The sequence below is a fragment of the Pelophylax lessonae genome (assembly GCF_965119305.1).
Source record: "Pelophylax lessonae genome assembly, chromosome: 10".
NCBI lineage: Eukaryota > Metazoa > Chordata > Amphibia > Anura > Ranidae > Pelophylax > Pelophylax lessonae.
The window spans coordinates 10632597-10652653 of record NC_138777.1 but is presented as its reverse complement, the minus strand read 5'-3'; the positions used below and the strand labels follow the sequence as shown (position 1 = coordinate 10652653).

Here is a 20057-nt window from a genome sequence, read left to right as displayed (position 1 = left end):
AGAGATGAAAGGATACAATCCTATGAGGAGATTCTATCAAAGCGTATGCAAATGTTCCTTCTGTAGTAAATACCAACAGCTGCGGCTTTGTGACCTTCTCCTCCGAAATTCAAAATGGCATGATTCATTCATCAGGGTCCAATGTGTATTTTTTTGGGGGAACCCCATTCTGTTTTTTTTTTGTGGGGTCCCCCAATTACATCTATATCAGACCCTCATCTGAGATAAGGGTTTTATACGGATGAGGAGAATCCCCTGAATTGGAACGCCTGGAGCTGTCATACACCAGCAGTCTAAACAATATTTTTTCTTTGCGGAACAGAAAGAAAGTACTTGGAGAGGTTCTCAAAGGCACCACATCCCAATTATAGTATACAGGGAGCAGGAAATGCTCTCAAATAGTATGAGAGCTAGGGGTTTAATCAATCATTAAAAACATATAGATCAGCCTTTCTCAAACTTTTCAACACAGAGGAACCCTTGAAATACATTTCTGGTCTTGGGGAACCCCTGCTAAAAATGAAAAATCTACAACTCATGACACATTAGTGTGACAGTCAGTGGGAAGAATGCTCCTTACTCTTGTCATCATTGGGAAGAAGAATTACCCCCTTATGGATAGCTAAAAGGAACAATCTTGATCCAAGTCTCTATTTTCCATTCCATCTCCATACAAATGTCCATTCTTTGTCCCCTCTTTGTCCAAACCTCCATTTTTCATTCCATCTCTATCCAAGTCTCGATTTCCTATTCCATCTTCATCTGTGTCCCTATTATCCATTCCATTCAATTCTCTATATTCAGTTTCATCTCTGTCTGAGTCTCCATTCCATCTCCATGTCCATCTCCATGTCCATCTCCATGTCCATCTCCATCCAAGTCTCCATTCTCTTTTCCATCTCCATTAAAGTCTTCATTCTCAATTTCATCTCCATTACATTCTCCATTCCATCTCCATACAAGTCCCTATTCTCCATTCCTTCTCCATCCGAGTCTCTATCCTCCATTCTACCACCATCCAAGTCTCCATTCTCCATTTCATTTTCATCCAAGTCTCCATGCGCCGTTCTATCTCCACCCAAGCCTCTATTGTATATTCCATCTCCGAATAAATCTACATTATCTATTCCATTTCCATCCAAGTTTTCGTTCTCAATTCTATCTCCATTAAAGTCTCCCTTCTCCATTCTATCTCCATCCAAGTCCCTATTATCCATTCCATCTATATCCTAGTTTCCATTCTCCATTCCATCTCCATCCAAGTCTCCATTCTCTATTTCATCTCCATCCAAGTCCCCATTCCATATTCCGTCTCCACTAAAGGCTCCATCCTCAAATATATGGCCATCCAAGTCTTCATTCTCTGTTCCTTCTCCATCCAAGCCTCCATTTTATCTACATCTACTGTACGTCTACATACTTCATCCCATCTCCAGCAAAGCCTCCATTCTCCATTTAATCTCTATCCAAATCTCCATTCTCCAGTCCATCTCCTTCCAAGTCTCCATTCTCCTTTAAAACTTCATTCAAGTCTCCATTCTCTTTTCCATCTCCATTAAAGTCTCCATTCTCAATTTCATCTCCATTACATTCTCCATTCTCCATTCCATCTCCATCCAAGTCCCTATTCTCCATTGCTTCTCCATCCAAGTCTCTATCCTCCATTCTACCACCATCCAAGTCTCCATTCTCCATTCCATTTTCATCCAAGTCTCCATGCGCCATTCTATCTCCACCCAAGCCTCTATTGTATATTCCATCTCCGAATAAATCTACATTCTCTATTCCATTTCCATCCAAGTTTTCGTTCTTAATTCCGACTCCATTAAAGTCTCCATTCTATCTCCATTTTCCATTCTATCTCCATTCAAGTCCCTATTATCCATTCCATCTATATCCTAGTTTCCATTCTCCATTCCATCTCCATCCAAGTCTCCATTCTCTATTTCATCTCCATCCAAGTCCCCATTCCATATTCCGTCTCCACTAAAGTCTCCATCCTCAAATATATGGCCATCCAAGTCCCCATTTTCTGTACCTTCTCCATCCAAGCCTCCATTTTATCTCCATCTACTGTAAGTCTACACACTTCATCCCATCTCCATCCAAGCCTCCATTCTCCATTTAATCTTCATCCAAATCTTCATTCTCCAGTCCATCTCCTTCCAAGCCTTCATTCTTTGTTCCATCCAAGCCTCCATTCACCATTCTATCTCCCTCTAAATCTACATTCTCCATAACATCTCCATCCAAGCCGCCATTCTCTGGGCCTATCACCTTGTATGTTCAATTATCTGAATTGAATGACCAACTTATGCAGATAAGCGACCGTCTGTTATGATATAAATGCATAGGGCATTGATGACCATGTTCTGAAAATATTAGTTTCCTGTCAGCGTCCAGCTTTAATACTCCTTTACTTATCCAGAACATGTATGCAGAAAGTGAGATTGAGATCAGAAGTCCTGAACTGCATAGATGTTCTTGGTTAATGACTCCATGTATTGAAGACAGAGGCAGAGAAAGCCATACAAGCAGCAATTTTAACTTTTAGAAGCAGCCTCAATGGCTTGTTCTCATGGCAGCTTTCCTTTAGGATCTATTTAGTATGTATGTGCATAGTGGTGTGTTTTTTTGTAGTGTTAGGCAGGTGTGTAGTGATAATTACAGTGTGGAAAATATTTATTTGATCCCCTGCAGATTTTTAAAGTATGCCAAGTTACAAAGAAATGAAGGGTCTATAATGTTTTATCATAGGTGTATTTTAAATTATATAGACCATGGGTGTCCAACCTTTTGGCTTCTCTGGGCCACATTGAGTGTAGAGAAGTTTTCTTGGGCCGCATATAAAATATATACTATAGTTAAGGTATATAAGTAATAAAACGTGCTGCTGCCCCCCCCCCCCCCAGCACTAATTTAACACAACTAGAGGATGATCCCTTCCGAGGCAGCCTCTGCCTACAGTTAGTTGGAAGCCGCTGTGGCCGTGCCCCCGACCCAACTTCCTTCCTCTCCAGCAAAAAAATAAAATAAAATTGTCAGGGGGCAGTGGGCCGCATTGCCTGCAGTTCTGGGCCGCATGCGGCCCCCGGGCCGCAGGTTGTACATGCCTAATATAGACAGAATATCTACCAATAATACTAAAAACACATGATACAAATGTTTTAAATTGGTGTTCTTAGGGTCATAGTCAGCATTTTTCTTCAAACACAGTGAGTCCCACTCCTCAAGAAGGCACATGTACAGTCATGCCAATGAAGATCTAAATGATTCAGAGAAGGATTGGGAGAAAGTGCTGTGGTCAAATGAGACAAAAATTGAGCTCTTTGGCATTAACTCACTTTGCGGTGTTTGGAGGAAGAAAAATACTGACTTTGACCCTAAGAACACCATCCCTACAACCAGGGCTTTTTTTCAGCGGGAACCTGGGGGAACGCAGTTCAGCACTGACTGTATGTAATGACAAGGGGTGCTGGAGTGTGCTGCAGGGTCTATTAATGCTGGCTTCTGGGGGATTTATTCCAGCTGGAGGCAATTTATTTCTGCAGGGGGGTCTGTTGTTGCTGAGGAGGTCTATGGTTACTGGTTGGGGCCCTACTGTTGCTGGGGGTGGGTCTTATATTGCTGGGGAGGTCAGTTGTTGCTGGGAGAGATCCACTGTTGAGGGAGGGATCTATTGTTGCTGGCTGTGGAGAGATCTGTTGTTGCAGCCGGGAGTCTATTGTTGCCTGGGGGAAATTTTGTTGTGGGTGGTCCATTGTTGTTAGAGGATCTATTGTTGCTGGCGAGGAGCAATATTGTTGCTGCCTACAGGGAATCTATTTTACTGCTTTTCTTGTTATCATTTCCCATAAAATTACTTAAGACCACTAAATTATACTTGGTTCTGTATTCTCTAAAAGGGCAGTACTGGGAGGTAGGTAGGGGGTAGAACCATGGAATGGTGCTTGGAGGTGGGTAGGGTCCAAGAAAAAGGATGACTTGGAAAGGGGTTCCTGCACCTATTTTGTGAGAAAAAAAAAGCCCTGCCTACAACCAAGCATGGAGATGTAAACATGATGCTTTGGGGCTGTTTCTCTGCTAAAGATTCAGACCGACTTTGAGGGGCCAATAGATGGGGCCATTATTGTAAAATCTTGGATGAGAACCTTCCTCCATCAGCCAGAACACTGAAGATGGGTCATGGATGGATATTTCAGCATGACGATGACCCAAAACATACCACCAATGCAACAAGGGAGTGGCTCAAGAAGAAGCACATTAAGGTCATGGAGTGGGATAGCCAGTTTCCAGACCTTAATTCTATAGAGAATTTATGGGAGGAGCTGAAACTTTGAGGTGCCAAGTGACAGCCAAGAAACCTTAAGGATTTAGAGAAGACCTGTAAAGAAGAGCATAGAGGTGGAAACATGATGCTTTGGGACTGTTTCTCTGCTAAAGGTACAGACTGACTTTGCCTCATTGAGGGGCCAATGGATGGGGGCTGGGTATTGTAAAATCTTGGATGAGAACCTTCTTCCCTCAGTCAGAACACTGAAGATGGGTCATGGATGGGTCTTCCAGCATGATAATGATCCAAACGTACGGACAAGGCAAAGGAGAAGCACATTAAGTCATGGAGTGGTCTAGCCAGTCTCCAGACCTTAATCCTATAGAAAATATATGGAGGGAGCTGAAACTTTGAGTTGCCAAGTGACAGCCAAGAAACCTTAAGGATTTAGAGAAGATCTGTAAAGAAGAGTGGACCAAAATCCAGATGTGTGCAAACCTGGTCACCGACTACAAGAAACATCTTACCTCTGTGCTTGCCAACAAGGGTTTCTCCACCAAATACTAAGTCATGTTTTGCTTGGGGACCAAATACTAATTTTACTCACTGAACCGCAACTCCATTTATAACATTTGTATCATTTTTTTTTTTGGTCTCGATCATTTAAAATACACTTTTGATAAAAATGATAAACCCTTAATTTCCATGTAAGTGGGCAAAACCTGTAGGGGATCAAATCATTATTTCCCCCCTGTATATATAGATATTGATGAGGAAAAGGGAAGCAGCCATTTTATTTATCAAATATTTTCTTATGATTATGAAACATGTATTTTTGATTAAGCAGATATATTGGATTTATATTTTGTGAGAAGTCATATTGTATAACAGCTGTTGTACTCAAAAGCTATTTACAACTCCAGCTGTTAAGATTGCTATATCGACCTTTGAAGACCTGTTTAGCCAACAAGTTTTGGAAGTGACACATTTATGTTAAATGTCCATTTCGCATATCAAAGAATGTCATCAAAGACTGAGATGTGACTTTAAAGAAATTAGATAGCTAGGTTCCACCCACTTTAGTGTATAAAACTGTATTAGAAACCCTAGCCAGATAGAGCAATGTTCATTAAGCCAACAGAATGTAATGTGATTGACTTGCTCTCCAAACATGGCTTCCTATCTACATGTTTGTCTAAATAAATATAATTTTCAATCTGGCTTCAACAGTCAAAATGTTACTGAAACCAGTGAGTTTTGGGGTTACCCTTATATTGGCAAGGTTAATCATGAACATCAAGTTGTTACGATGTGGCCCATCTATATTTCCTTGCGGTTTTCTGTGAAATTTTTAATTTATTGGAGGAATGGTATCTGATCTTTCTCAAAATGCATTGCATTGCAGTGTTGAGGTGGGAATAAGCATTCGTTTTATTATGGGGATGTTGGGCACATGCATTTAACTTGTTGCAATATATGCATTAAAATACAACAGTGTAAATGGAACCTCAAGTAATCCCAAGCTTCCATTACCTCTATAGAAAAGGAAATACAGTAAAACCTTGGTTTGAGAGTAACTTGGTTTAAGAGCGCTTTGCAAGACAAGCAAAATTTTCAAATAAATTTTGACTTGGTTTACAAGCGATGTCTTGATATACAAGTAGCTTCAAGTCACAGCTGAGTATAAAAGAGAAGAGAGGCGCCTCTAAGTGTAGCAATATGGTTACATTTAATGAAGGTACAACATTTAGCAACTCACATGGTTGATGATTGGAACAGGCACATCTAAGTATGCAGGCATCCAGGCTAAAGCTGTCCACATAGACCATCCTCTGCACCGCCATCTACGTCATCCCTTCCATGCTGCCCCTCGCTTTTAGATCCCTTTACTGCAGGGTGGTCTTCCCGGTCAGGATTACAGACTGGCAGCCGGCGGTGCAGAAGATAGTCCATGTGGACAGCTTTACCCCGGATGCCTGCATACTTAGATGTGCCTGTTTTATTCATCAACCATGTGAGTTGCTAAATGTTGTACCTTCATTAAATGGAACCATATTGCTACACTTAGAGGCGCCTTTCTTCTCTTTGATACTCTGTAGCTCCTACTGGATTTTGCTTCTTATCCCCTTGTGGAAGGGGCTATTTGTGGATGGACATTTTATGGTTATATAACCTATCGCAATGCTATAATCTTTTTATATGGACTATAAACTGAAGGACTTATGAATAAATGGTTGTGGAACGAATCATCTGAGTTTCCATTATTTCTTATGGGGAAATTTGCTTTGATATAAGAGTGCTTTGGATTACAAGCATGCTTCCGGAACGAATTATGCTCGCAATCCAAGGTTTTACTGTATCAGTATATATGTTATGCAGAATATTGTTCCTCCTTGGCTGCTAATTTAGACCAAGAAAGACTTAACAGCGCCATCAATTGTTTTACAGCATTAGTAAATCACAAGAAGTCACCTGTGTGTGCAGAGCTACTGATCCCTACTATAAAGCCTTCATTTCATAAATACTCAGTTATAAAGACTTTAAATATTTCTCTTTCAAAATGATTACAATGTATTTTTCTTTGTGGTTGGTACCTGTTTATTGAGTAGTATTTCTGTAGTGGAACAAAATCGCCCTCCAGTGGAGAGAAGGCATAATAACAGGCAATCTCAAAGACCGCATGGTGCACTGCAGCACAGACAATGTCCTGGGGGGGGGGTTTCAAAAATAGAATCTATTATTTTCTGTAAAGGATCCGTTACAATGTCTTCATGCAGCAAAAATAGAAAAATTGTTTACTGATGAAACCATTATCTGGATAAAACATTTTTTTTGCTTATGCATTTTATTGGAAGCTAATAAATACAAAGTTGGGTGTCAATTATTTTATTTAACCACTTGCCGACCGCCGCACGACTATCTACGTCGGCGGTCAGCCCCTCACAGGCAAACTAACGTAGGGCTACGTTGCTTGCTTGTGAGGGTCTAGGGAGCGAGCGCGCGCCCCCGGAGGCGCGCTCCCGCTCCCGCGTGGTCACGGACCCCCCCGCGCGTGTGACCAGCGGACCCGATGTCCGCCGGCCACTCGGCGATCGGCGGGGGAGAGGGAGAATGTCAGGCAGCTTGTGTAAACAAGCTGCCTGTCATTCTCCTCGCTGCAAAGACACTGATCACATGGATCTACTATGTAGATCCGTTGATCAGTGTCCTTACAGCTGAAGCCACAGCCAATCACAGTAGAAAGCACGCCCCTAGGGACACACACAGCCCCTCCCTCCCAAATAAAGTTAACCCCTTCACTACCAGTGTATTTTTACAGTAACAGTGCATATATATAGCACTGATTACTGTAGAAATGTCACCGGTAACCCCAAAAGTGTCAAAAATGTCAGTCAAGGGTCCGATCTGTCCGCCCCAATGTCGCAGTACCGCAAAAAAAATCGCAGATCGCCGCCATTACGCGTTAAAAAAAAAAAACAACAAAAATGACAAAAATCTTTCCCTTTGTTAGTAAACGCGATAATTTTTGCGCAAACCAATCAAAATACGCTTTTTGCGATTTTTTTTACCAAACATAGGTAGCATAAAACAAATTGGCCAAAAATGTTAAAAAATTTTGATTTTTACATTTTTTTGGGGGGAATTTCATATAAAAAAATGTGAAAAATATTGTTATTTTTGCAAAATTGACGCTCTTTTTTTGTTTATAGCGCGTGATCAAAAAATCGCACAGGTGATCAAATACCACCAAAAGAAAGCTCTGTTTGTGGGAAAAAAAGGACGCCAAATTCGTTTAGGTACAGCGTCGCACGACCGCGCAATTGTCCGTTAAAGTCACGCAGTGCCGAATCGCAAAATACCCCCTGGTCGGAATGGGGGTAAAATCTTCCGGGGCTTAAGTGGTTAATCAGTTCTGGACTGGAAGGATTTTCCCCCTTAATGACCAGGACATTTTTTGCAATTCAGCAATGCGTTACTTTAACAGAAAATTGCACGCGTTGCGATGCAGTACCCAAATAAAATTGATGTCCTTCTTTTGCCACAAACAGAGCTTTCTTTTGGTGGTATTTGATCACCTCTGCAATTTTTATTTTTTGCACTATAAACAAAAAAATAGCAACAATTTAGCAAAAAAAAAAAAAAAAAAAAAAAAAAACAATATTTTTCACTTTCTGTTATAAAACATTTAAAAAAAAAAAAAAAATTTAAATCCATTTTTTTCCTCCTTTTAGGCCAATTTGTTTCCTGCTACATTATTTTGGCAAAAAAATCACAATAAGTGTATTTTGATTGGTTTGCGCAACAGTTATCGCATTTACAAACAAAGGGAATGATTTATGTCATTTTTATCTTTTTATTTTTTTTTTTACTAGTAATGGCGGCGATCTGTGATTTTTAGCGGGACTGCGACATTGCGGCGGACAGATCGGACCCCTAACTGACATTTTTGACACTTTTGGGGGGACCAGTAACATTACTACAGTAATCAGTGCTAAAAATATGCACTGTTACTGTAATAATGACACTGGCAGGTAAGGGGTTAACCTAGGGGTGATCAAAGGGTTTAATTGTGAGCCTAGGGGGTGTTTTCTAACTGTGGGGGGAGGGACTTGTGAAATGATCATAGAGACCTGTGATCCTAAATAGAAGGATCACAGGCGCTCTGAGAGAGAAGGACGGTCAGATGTGTTTACAACAGCTGACCATCCTTTTCTCTCAGCGGGGAGCGATTGCGGGGGCCCCTCGGCAATCGGTCCTGCCGGTCCCGTGGATCAGCATCCCTGCTGACTTGTGAGGTGCGGGAGCCCTCAGGAGCGCTCTCGCAGATCGCTGTACAGGTATGGCGATTCCAGCAGTCGAGCCAGCCTGCGGCAGCCTGCCCACCTATTTGTTGTCTTGGCTGCGTGTTTTAAGTCATTGTCATGCTGGAAGACCCATCCATGACCCATCTTCAATGCCCTGGCTGAAGTAAGGAGGTTCTCACCCAAGATTTGATGGTACATGGCCCTGTCCATCGTGCCTTTGATGCGGTGAATAGAGATGACCTTGCGGTTCGCGCGGCGGTCGGTTTGCGGCGAACTTTGCTCATTCGCAGTCCGCCGATATTATGAACATATGGCGTTGTTCACTGCGGCCATATTAGTTTACATTGGGGAGAACTTTGACCCATGACATATCCATCAGGTGGAACAGGACAGCCAATTGAGACATTTCAGCACATGGACATACCCCCTACCTTATAAATAGACCTGAGCTGGCTGCCATTTTACATTCTGCTTTTTATCAGTGTAGGGAGAGGTTTGCTGTGGGGAGCAGGGACAGATTGTCAGTGACGCAGATCGCTCTGTTATAGGACCACAAAAGTCCTTTCTAGGACTGGTATTTGGTATAGGTGTACTATTCTTTGGTGTTCAGTGCACTATATAGGGGTGTAATACATTATAAAATACTTTCCAATATAGAAAGCATATTATAGTGGCTTTGTATTGTGCACTGTGCAGCATTGTGACTGGTGTGGTGAGCGTTACTGCAGCGATACTACAACTACAAAGAGTGACAAAAGCACTTTTAAAAAAGTATTATAACTGGTGTGATAAACCAGTGGCCCCCTAAACAACAGATTGAAGCGGGGTGTTATCTAACAGTATACATTTATAAGTGTATTTGTGTCCTGCAAAAATGTTGCCTCTTTTGCTTCGTTAACTGTGCTACACACAGTGACAACAGTTACTGGCCAATTTTTTGCAGAACTGGTGTGATAGACCAGTGGCCCCCCAATACCGCATATTGAAGCGGGGTGTTATCAAACAGTCTACATTTATAAGTGTATTTGTGTCCTGCAAACATTTTGCCTCTTTTGCTGCGTTAACTGTGCTACACACAGTGACAACAGTTACTGGCCAATTATTTGCAGAACTGGTGTGATAGACCAGTGGCCCCCCAAAACCACAAAATGAAGCGGGGTGTTATATACCTTCTTCCACATATACTGTGCTTCTCTAGAGACTTTTGTCACAGGGTAATTTGAAAAATGACAGGCAGAGGAAGATGCAGGCCCTTACGCAGGGGTGGTAGGGGTAGGGCAGGAGCAGTAGGCCGGAGCCAAAGTGTGAAGTTTCAGAAGGTGCGTTCGATTACGTCAAAGGACACACCAGACTTGGTTGAGTGGCTCACTCATTCTTAATCTTCTGCACCCTCCTCATCCTCTCTATCTGCACCCTCTTCACTCTCTGCTGTGTGCACCCCCAAAGACACCACCGCCAACACACCCACCACCGTATACCCTCCGCTTGAGTCACTGGAATTATTTTCCGATCCATCACAAGACTTTTGCTATGCGCAGCCATTCTTGGCATCGGATCAGGAAGAGGAGGTAGCAACAGCCGCCACTCAGCATCTGATGACAGTACCCAGATCAGCCCAAGGAGGTTGGTCCCCGCTGTTGCTGCCTACTCTGAGATCTCAAATGTTAGTGGTGGGGAAGGTGACGTCAATGATGACGTGTCTATGGATGTCACATGGGTGCCCACAAGAGAGGAAGAGCAGGGGAGTTCAGAGGGAGAGATGGACCAGCAGATAGGGAGGAGAAGCAGGCGGAACTTACTTTGCACAGGAGGGACAAAGCAGACTGCTAATGTATCAGGAGCGAGCCATCAACCATGTACAGTCACATCTGGCGCTCTCAGGACGCCGGCACATGGCTCCGCATAGGGGGCTTTTTTTAACGTGTCCGCTGCTGACAATAGTGTTACCAGCCTTTGCAGTCAACGCATAGGTCGAGGTAAGCCCAACACTCACCTAGGGACGACCGCCTTAAGAAGGCACCTGGACTCCCATCACCAAGCTCAGTGGGAGCAATGCCATCAGAACCCACAAAGCCACACTCCAGGCTCTCACCATCCAGCTTCTCCTTCTCCTCTCTCCTCCCAATTGTCCTCCACTCCACCTTCCATCATGCCATGGAAAAAGGCAGGCTTCCGTGGCCCAAATGTTGGAGCGTAAAAAAATGATGATGCCGGATAATCCTCTTGCCCAACGGTTGACTGCTCGCTTGTCGGAACTGATAGCCCGCCAACTACTGCCATATCAACTGGTGGACTCGGAGGCCTTTCGGAAATTTGTGGCCATTGGAACACCACAATGGAAGGTCCCAGGAAGGAAATATTTCTCGCAGAAGAGCATTTTTAGAGCTATATGGCCATGTTCAGCGGCAAGTGAATGTATCTCTGGCACACAGTGTCTGTGCCAAGATACATCTGACCACAGACACATGGTCTAGCAAACATGGGCAGGGAAGGTATATAACTTTTACTGCCCACTGGGTGAACCTTCTGACGGCTGTCAAGCATGTAACCCATGGCACCCGTGTAGATTTGGTTTTATCGCCACGGATTGCATGCAGGCCTGCCTCTTCTTCTCCTCCTCCTACTCCATCCTCCCTCTCCTCCTCGGCTGGCTCCTACTTTTCCGCTGCTACCGTCTCTTCCGCTGTGCCGTCCAAGATCCCCAGAACCTATTCCACATGCCAGGTGAGACGTTGCCATGCTGTGCTGCGTCTGTTGTGCCTGGAAGCCAAGAGCCACACTGGTCCTGAACTCCTTTCAGCTTTGCGTTCACAGGCAGATCAGTGGCTGACACCGCTCAATTTCACAGTTGGTAAAGTGGTGTGCGACAACGGTGCCAATCTGCTGAGCGCGCTGAAACAGGGCAAAATTACACACATGCCATGCATGGCCCACGTCCTGAACTTGGTCGTGCACGAATTCATTGCCAAATACCCTGGGGTCCAGGACATCTTGCAGCAGGCCAGGAAAATCTCGGGCCATTTCAGAAGATCTTACACAGTCATGGCTCACCTTGCTGACATTCAGCGGCGACACAACCTGCCTGTCAGACGTCTTATTTGTGATTGCCCGACGTGATGGAACTCAACCTTGTATATGCTTGATAGGCTGTTTCAGCAGAAACGTGTAGTTAACGACTACCTGTACGAAGTCTGCGGCAGGACAGGTTCTAGGGAGCTTGGTTTTTTTTCACCGTGCCAGTGGCTGCTCATGCGCGGTGCATGCAGACTTCTGCGGCCATTTGATGAGATCACCAAACTGGTCAGTCGCAGCCAGGGCACCCCATCAGTGACATCGTACCTTACGCCTTCTTTCTGGAGCGTGCATTGCATCGTGTCATTGATCAAGCCGTCGAGGAGCAGGAGCAGGAAGATGAGGAAGTCGCAATGTTGGATGAATTCCCAGGGGATGCTACTCCATCTGAGACAAATCAACAGCAGGAGTCTGAAGAGGAGTCAGAGGAGGAGGATGGTGCCGGGGCAGATGAGGAGGAGCAAGAAGAGCATGCTTTAAACCTTTCTGGGATCCCTGGTGTTGTCCGTGGATGGGGGGGAGGAGAACGAGCACGTGAGAGATCCCCTCTGGTCCAACAGATCGCCAAGCAGCTATGCCTGGACATTTGTGCATATGAGTAATCCTCATTGCTTGGAGCATAGGACACCACTTAGTATCACAGGTTACCTATTCAAAGGAGTTATATCCATGAATGTGCCCCCATCCTAAACGTGACCCTGGAACGTGTGCTCATCAGCAGGCCCCTGAGGAAGCGCGCAAGCGCGAAACATGTTAAGCTGAGCAAGTTAACAGACGCCTAGCAATGGACACAGCCAACTACCAAAATCCACTGCCTCAAATACTACTCTGTACATCGAAATACTAACCTTGAACAGCTTCATTAAGGAAAGATACGTCCTCTACTCTTTGGTGATGTAGTAATGGTAGTCGGCACCTGTCTATATATAGTGCTGTTTCCTATGTTTCGACATGGTTTTATGTCTATGTATCTATTCACAATATTTGTTTCTGCACATTTTAAATATTTTTTGTATGAATACCCCAATAAATCTAAATTGAGTTCACAACTGCTTTTTCTTTACGTGCCATAAAAGTCCATCTAATACATACCATTCTGGCAATCCAATTAGGACAAGGTGCTGCTTATCATAGGTGTCCCTGGCTACCGCCCCAGTGAGACATTAGCATCTATACAAGCTCTTTGGTCTTGGTGGAGAGATTGGAATCTGATTGATTGATTGCTTCTGTGGACAGGTGTCTTTTATACAGGAAACAAACTGAGATTAGCAGCACTCCCTTTATGAGAGTGCTCCTAATCTCAGCTGGTTACCTGTACAGAAGATACCTGGGAGCCAGAAATCTTGCTGATTGATTGGGGATCAAATACTTACTTTACTTATTAAAATGCAAATCAATTTAAAACATTTTTGAAATGTGTTTTTCTGGATATTTTTGATGTTATTCTGTCTCTCACTGTTAAATAAAACCGACCATTAAAATTATAGACTGATCATTTCTTTGTCAGTGGGCAAATGTACAAAATCAGCAGAGGTTCAAATCGGCGTCAATTTTAAAAAAAGTGACAGTATATAAAAATGCTGATTTCGGCATTTTGAATACTTTGAAGTGCAGTGGAGGGGTTTGGGGTCTTTTAGACTCCCAATCCCTCCATAAAGAGTACCTGTCACTGACTATTACTGTCACAAGGGATGTTTACATTCCTTGTGGCAGCAATTAAAGTGATCCAAAAAAATAATAATTTTAAATGGACAGAGTAAAAAAAAAAAAAAAATAAATAAATAAAATTACTAAAAAAAAAAAAAATATATATGTATATACATATATATATATATATATATATATATATATATATATATATATATATATATATATATATATATATATATTTCTAAAAAAAAAAACAGTGCTAAAAAGAAAAACTAAATAAAATAAATAGGAATTTTTTTTTTTAAAGCGCCCCCATTGCCGTGAGCTCGCGCACGAAAGAAAAGGCATACCTAAGTTGCGCCCGCAAATGAAAACAGTATTCCAACCACACATGTGAGGTATCACCACAGTCCCTAGAGCAAGAGCAATAATTCTAGAAAAAGATTCCCTCTGTAACTCTAAACTGGTAACCATTTAAAATTCTTAAAACGTCGCTTTTTAGGTAACGTAGTTTGTTGCCATTCCACGAGTGTGCGCAATTTTACACGGTAACATGTTAGGTATCTATTTACTCGGCGTGACATCATCTTTCACAATATACAAAAAAAATTGGGGTAACTTTGCCATTAATTTTTTTTTTTTAATTGCAGTGAAATATATTTTTTACAAAAAAAAAATCCATTTGAAAGACTGCTGTGACAAAAAATATTGCAACCACCATTTTATTCTCCAGAGTCTTTGTTAAAAAAGAAAAAAAAATATACACACACATATATAATGTTTGGGGGTTCTAAGTAATTTTCGAGCAAAAATACAGATTTTAACTTGTAAACAACCTGTGTCAGAAATAGGCTTAGTCCTTAACAAAAGAAGAATAATTTAATTTATTAGTATAACAAACAAAAAGGGGGGGTGATGATGTCCCAACGCGTTTCACAGTTGTAACTTCTTCAGGGGTTCAGGGGGTGTATTTGAGCATAGTTGCTAAGAATAAAAGGAAAACATATGATAATATACAAATAATATCTATATTATGCATATATTTAAAGCATGTGTATATGTAGAAAAAAAAAACCATAAGATAAATAAATGGGATTTGGAATGGTGCTGAAACTTCCCCACAGAAAACACTTAAAGAAACAAATTTATAAAACCAACATTTTCTTTTTTTTTTTTTACAAAATTTTTTACAAAATTTTAATAAAATGTTTTGGGGTACTAGTCCCCTAAAAAAACATTCCTCATAGTATTAAGTCATAATCAGCTCTGCTACCCTCAGCATCATCTTCCCTCATACATCAATCAATACAAATAACGAAATTTATATTGAAGTAGTATAACAAAAGAAAAAAGGGGGGGGGGCGGGTGATCGTGTCCCAACGGGTTTCACAGTTGTAGCTTCTTCAGGGGTTGACTGGGCGTAATTGAGCATAGTTGCTAAAAATAAAAGGAAAAAAAATGATAATATAAAATTAATATCTATATTATGCAAATATTTAAAGCATATGTATATGTAGAAATAAAAACAAAATATGAATAAATGGGATTTGAATGGTGCTGAAACCTCCCAACAGAAAACACTTAAATTTATAAAACCAACATTTTTTTTACAACATTTTAAGAAAATGTTTTGGGGTAACAGTCCCCTAAAGACCATTCATCATAGTATTTAGTCATAATCAGCTCAGCCACCCTCCGCATCATCTTCCCTCATACATCAATCAATATAAATAATGAAATTGATATTGAAGTAGTATAACAAAGAAAAAAGAAAAGGGGGGGAGGTGATGATGTCCCAACGTGTTTCACAGGAATAGCTTCTTCGGGGGTTTAGGGGGTGTATTTGAATAGTTGCTAAGAATAAAAAAATATAATAATATACAAATAGATATATTATGCAAATATTTAAAGCATCTACTAGAATATAATTCAAAAAGCTGTACATAAATTCATCACTTACACCAAATCAACAGAAAGGGTAGATGACCCAAACTGGTAAAGACCCCGCAAGACCTGGCTGTAGGGGTGGGAGGCGGTGAGTACCTCACCAAAAATGACATATTTGTTGCAGGGGATGCCCAAAATCTGACTTGTATCTTAGTGCAGACTTCTGGGAAAATCAGTGAGCCAATCAAACAAACAGGAAATTTCATTTCTGGTGGGCGCTCCGTATACTATTTGTGTACAGAGCGCCTCCAGGTGGCCATATTGCATTTTACAGAACGTACGAAAGTACAGCAGCTGCAGATTGAATAACATTCAATTACAATATGATTTGTGTCGCAATTGTATACGCTACATTATATATTGTATATATATATATATATATATATATATTGTATATATATATATATATTTTTTTGTATATATATATATATATATATGTTAAAAAAATATATATATATATATAAATAAATAAATAAAAAATATATATATATTTTGTTTAATTATATATTTTTTAATTTGCTATTTCTTTCCCATTAAAGTAAAATTACCCTTTAAAGGCCTTTTTTTTTTTAAATTCCTTTTAGTTTTTTATGTCGGGGTAACTGTCTTCCTTGTGTTTTGCTGTGTACAGATTCCTGCATCATTGGGGGTCACCCGAAGATCCAGATCAAGAACAGTACTTTCTGCATGACGGCCTATCCCAACCTGACGATGGTCAACTTCACCAGCCTTGGGGGGAACAAGTCTTTTGTCAGCGGGAGCGAGGAATACTTCAAGTAAGATGTGTGACCGCGTAATGTGTGACTTCATCTTCGTCACTATCATTAGCAATTGGGGGCTTCTATGTTTACAATACATGCACTATATTATCAAAAGTATTGGGACGCCTGCCTTTACACACACATGAACTTTATTGGCATCCCAGTCTTAGTCCGTTGGGTTCAATATTGAGTTGGCCCACCCTTTGCATCTATAACAGCTTCAACTCTTCTGGGAAGGCTGTCCACAAGGTTTAGGAGTGTTTCTATGGGATTTTTTTTAACCGTTCTTCCAGAAGCGCATTTGTGAGGTCAGGCACTGATGTTGGGCGAGAAGGCCTGGCTCGCAGTCTCCGCTCTAATTCATCCCAAAGGTGTTCTATCGGGTTAAGGTCAGGCCAGTCAAGTTCCTCCACACCAAACTCGCTCATCCATGTCTTTATGGACCTTGCTTTGTGCACTGGTCCAAATCATTTAGTAGAGGGGGGGATTATGGTATGGGGGTGTTTTTTCAGGGGTTGGGTTTGGCCTCTTAGTTCCAGTGAAGGAGACTCTTAAGGCGTCAGCGTACCAAGATATTTTGGACAATTTCATGCTCTCAAAATGTTTTGCATTCTGCGATATAACATTCCCAATAAAAAAATTTAGAAATCAAAATTTTCCATCCTTTTAGACCAATTTGTATGGGGGGGGGGGGGTATGGTGTGGTCCGTCTGCCGCAAACCCCCCCCCCCCCCCCCCAGCCTACAGAGCACATTTTTTTTTTTCTAACCAAAGACATGTAGCAAAATATATTATGATGGCCTCAATTTATGAAGAAATTTGATTTCTTATTTTTTTTATTTTTTTTTTATTGGCTATGTTTTATAACAAAAAGTAACATATACTGTTTTTTTTTTTTTTTTCAAAATTTTCAGTCATTTTTTTTGTTTTTATATAATAAAAGATAAAAAACCCAGTGGTGATCAAAAAGCTTTATTTTTGTGAAAATTATATACATTTCATTTGGGTACAGTGTTGCATGACTGAAAAAAATGCCAATTTCAGTGCTGAATAGCAAAAAATGCTCTGGTCATGAAGGAGGTAGAACTTTCTGGAGGTCAAGTGGTTAAAAATTGCAATATCATGTTGGTTAGGGGAATAGATGGAACCAGGGTAAAATATAAGCAGATTAAACTTTGAATATTCATGAGAGAAATGACTTTCCGTTTCTTGAGTTCTCTGGAATGAATGATTATTATTTCAGGTACAATATGCTGAAGATTTCGGCCGGTATTGAATATCCTGGTGAAATCCGGTGGCCTCTCGTGTTTAGCCTGTTTTTGGCTTGGGTTATCGTCTACGCCTCTCTTGCCAAGGGGATCAAGACCTCTGGAAAGGTAGGGGAGATCCTACAACATTATGATATGATCTGTAATCCATCAGGAGAACGTATCACTTTCCAGATGACAGTATATATATATATATATATATATACTGCTGTCTAAGGACATTGTTCTCTGTGGATTTCCAGCAACAGTGCCGCTGAGTTTTGGAAGTTTGTTTTAATATTGTGTACCTCAAAATGTACTCAGATTTGAGCATTTGTCGTCCTTACAAAAATATTCAATAATTCAATTCACACATAATTTGATACAATTTAGTAAATAAGCTGCAATGAGACTGTTCTTTGTTGCAGCCCCATGTTGGGACTTTAATGGAAATGTCTACCCTGTTTCGGAGTGCATGCTTTGTTATTATAGAGTTTACTTGAAATACATTTTTATGGTAAATTGATATGTCTACATGCTTATTATTACATATATTGGCCTTCTAACTGTCAGATGGTGCAAATACAGTAAAACCATTGGCAGCACTTAGATAACTAAAGCCATGTCTGTAATGCAGAAGAATCAGACACGGGTACAAATGTAGGTGGTGGGAAATGGTTGATGGTGCTAAATGAAAGCCATTCCTCCCTGGGTGGATTGGACATAGAGGGAAGCTCTGAAAAGAAAAAGAAAATACACCCCCACCTCCAATTGACTCTCAACTCCCTCCTTCCAATGTTAACCTTCCCCTCTAATCTATTAGCTTCTTTCTCCTAAGTCTCACCTCAACCCCCTTCTCCTGACTCCAAACTCCCTCCACCTGAGCTCCCTACCCTTGACTTTAAGCTCCTTCTTCCTGATATCAAGCTCCATCCTCCTGAATTTAAGCTCCATCCTCCTGAATCTTAGCTCCATCCTCCTAACTCTAAGATTCATCCTCTTGAATTTAAGCTCCATCCTCCTGACTCTAAGCTTCCTCCTCCTGATTCTCAATTCATCCTCCTTACTCTCAGCTCCCTCCTCCTGACTCTCCGTTCATCCTCTTGACTCTCAGCTTCCTCCTCCTGACTCTCCGTTCATCCTCCTGACTCTCAGCTTCCTCCTCCTGACTCTCTGACACTTGCTGACACATAATGCTCATACATCTTGGGGGTGGGGTGGGGGGGGGTGCAATTTAACATGTTCGCCCTGGGCTCTAGATGACCTTGTCCCGGCACTGATTCACAATATCACATTGCCCACTGACAGTTAGAGATGTATTTATGAACATATTTGCATAGCTGCTCATCCATCAAAACAGCGTGTAAAATATTTTCTGTGCAAATTGGGCAAAATTCAATGTTCTCAGGCTTTATTCACCGCTGATTAAATATATGAATGGAGAAAATACCACATTATGGCCACTGGAGGGAGCAGAGGAGCATACTCATTTCCTGGCAGTGCCATCTAGTGTCCATATTGCAGTATTTCCTCCATTCACATAACTATCTGCAAGGAAAATAAACTGAGAACGCTTGATTTTTCCTCATTGACACAGAAAGAATTAAATGCAGTTTTGATGAACAACTATGCAATCTTTTTTTTTTTTTTTTTTTAATACAACAACTGAAAGCCAATATTCTTACAAATGTAGGTGGTGGGAAATGGTTGATGGTGCTAAATGAAAGCCATTCCTCCCTGGGTGGATTGGACATAGAGGGAAGCTCTGAAAAGAAAAAGAAAATACACCCCCACCTCCAATTGACTCTCAACTCCCTCCTTCCATTGTTAACCTTCCCCTCTAATCTATTAGCTTCTTTCTCCTAAGTCTCACCTCAACCCCCTTCTCCTGACTCCAAACTCCCTCCACCTGAGCTCCCTACCCTTGACTTTAAGCTCCTTCTTCCTGATATCAAGCTCCATCCTCCTGAATTTAAGCTCCATCCTCCTGAATCTTAGCTCCATCCTCCTAACTCTAAGATTCATCCTCTTGAATTTAAGCTCCATCCTCCTGACTCTAAGCTTCCTCCTCCTGATTCTCAATTCATCCTCCTTACTCTCAGCTCCCTCCTCCTGACTCTCCGTTCATCCTCTTGACTCTCAGCTTCCTCCTCCTGACTCTCCGTTCATCCTCCTGACTCTCAGCTTCCTCCTCCTGACTCTCTGTTCATCCTCCTGACTCTCAGCTCCCTCCTCCTTTACTCTCCATTCATCCTCCTGACTCTCCGTTCATCCTCCTGATTCTCAGTTTCCTCCTCCCAAT

General features: G+C 41.4%; 1 protein-coding gene across 1 annotated transcript in view; it reads left to right on the top strand.

Annotated features, from left to right (window-relative positions):
- SLC6A5 (solute carrier family 6 member 5) overlaps positions 1 to 20057 on the top strand; it is a 134013-nt gene that overhangs the window by 37096 nt on the left and 76860 nt on the right. Inside the window, exons 6-7 of the mRNA XM_082270282.1 lie at positions 16379 to 16523; positions 17752 to 17884. Of these exons, the coding sequence (XP_082126408.1) occupies positions 16379 to 16523; positions 17752 to 17884 (278 nt within the window). The remainder of the gene's footprint in view (positions 1 to 16378; positions 16524 to 17751; positions 17885 to 20057) is intronic.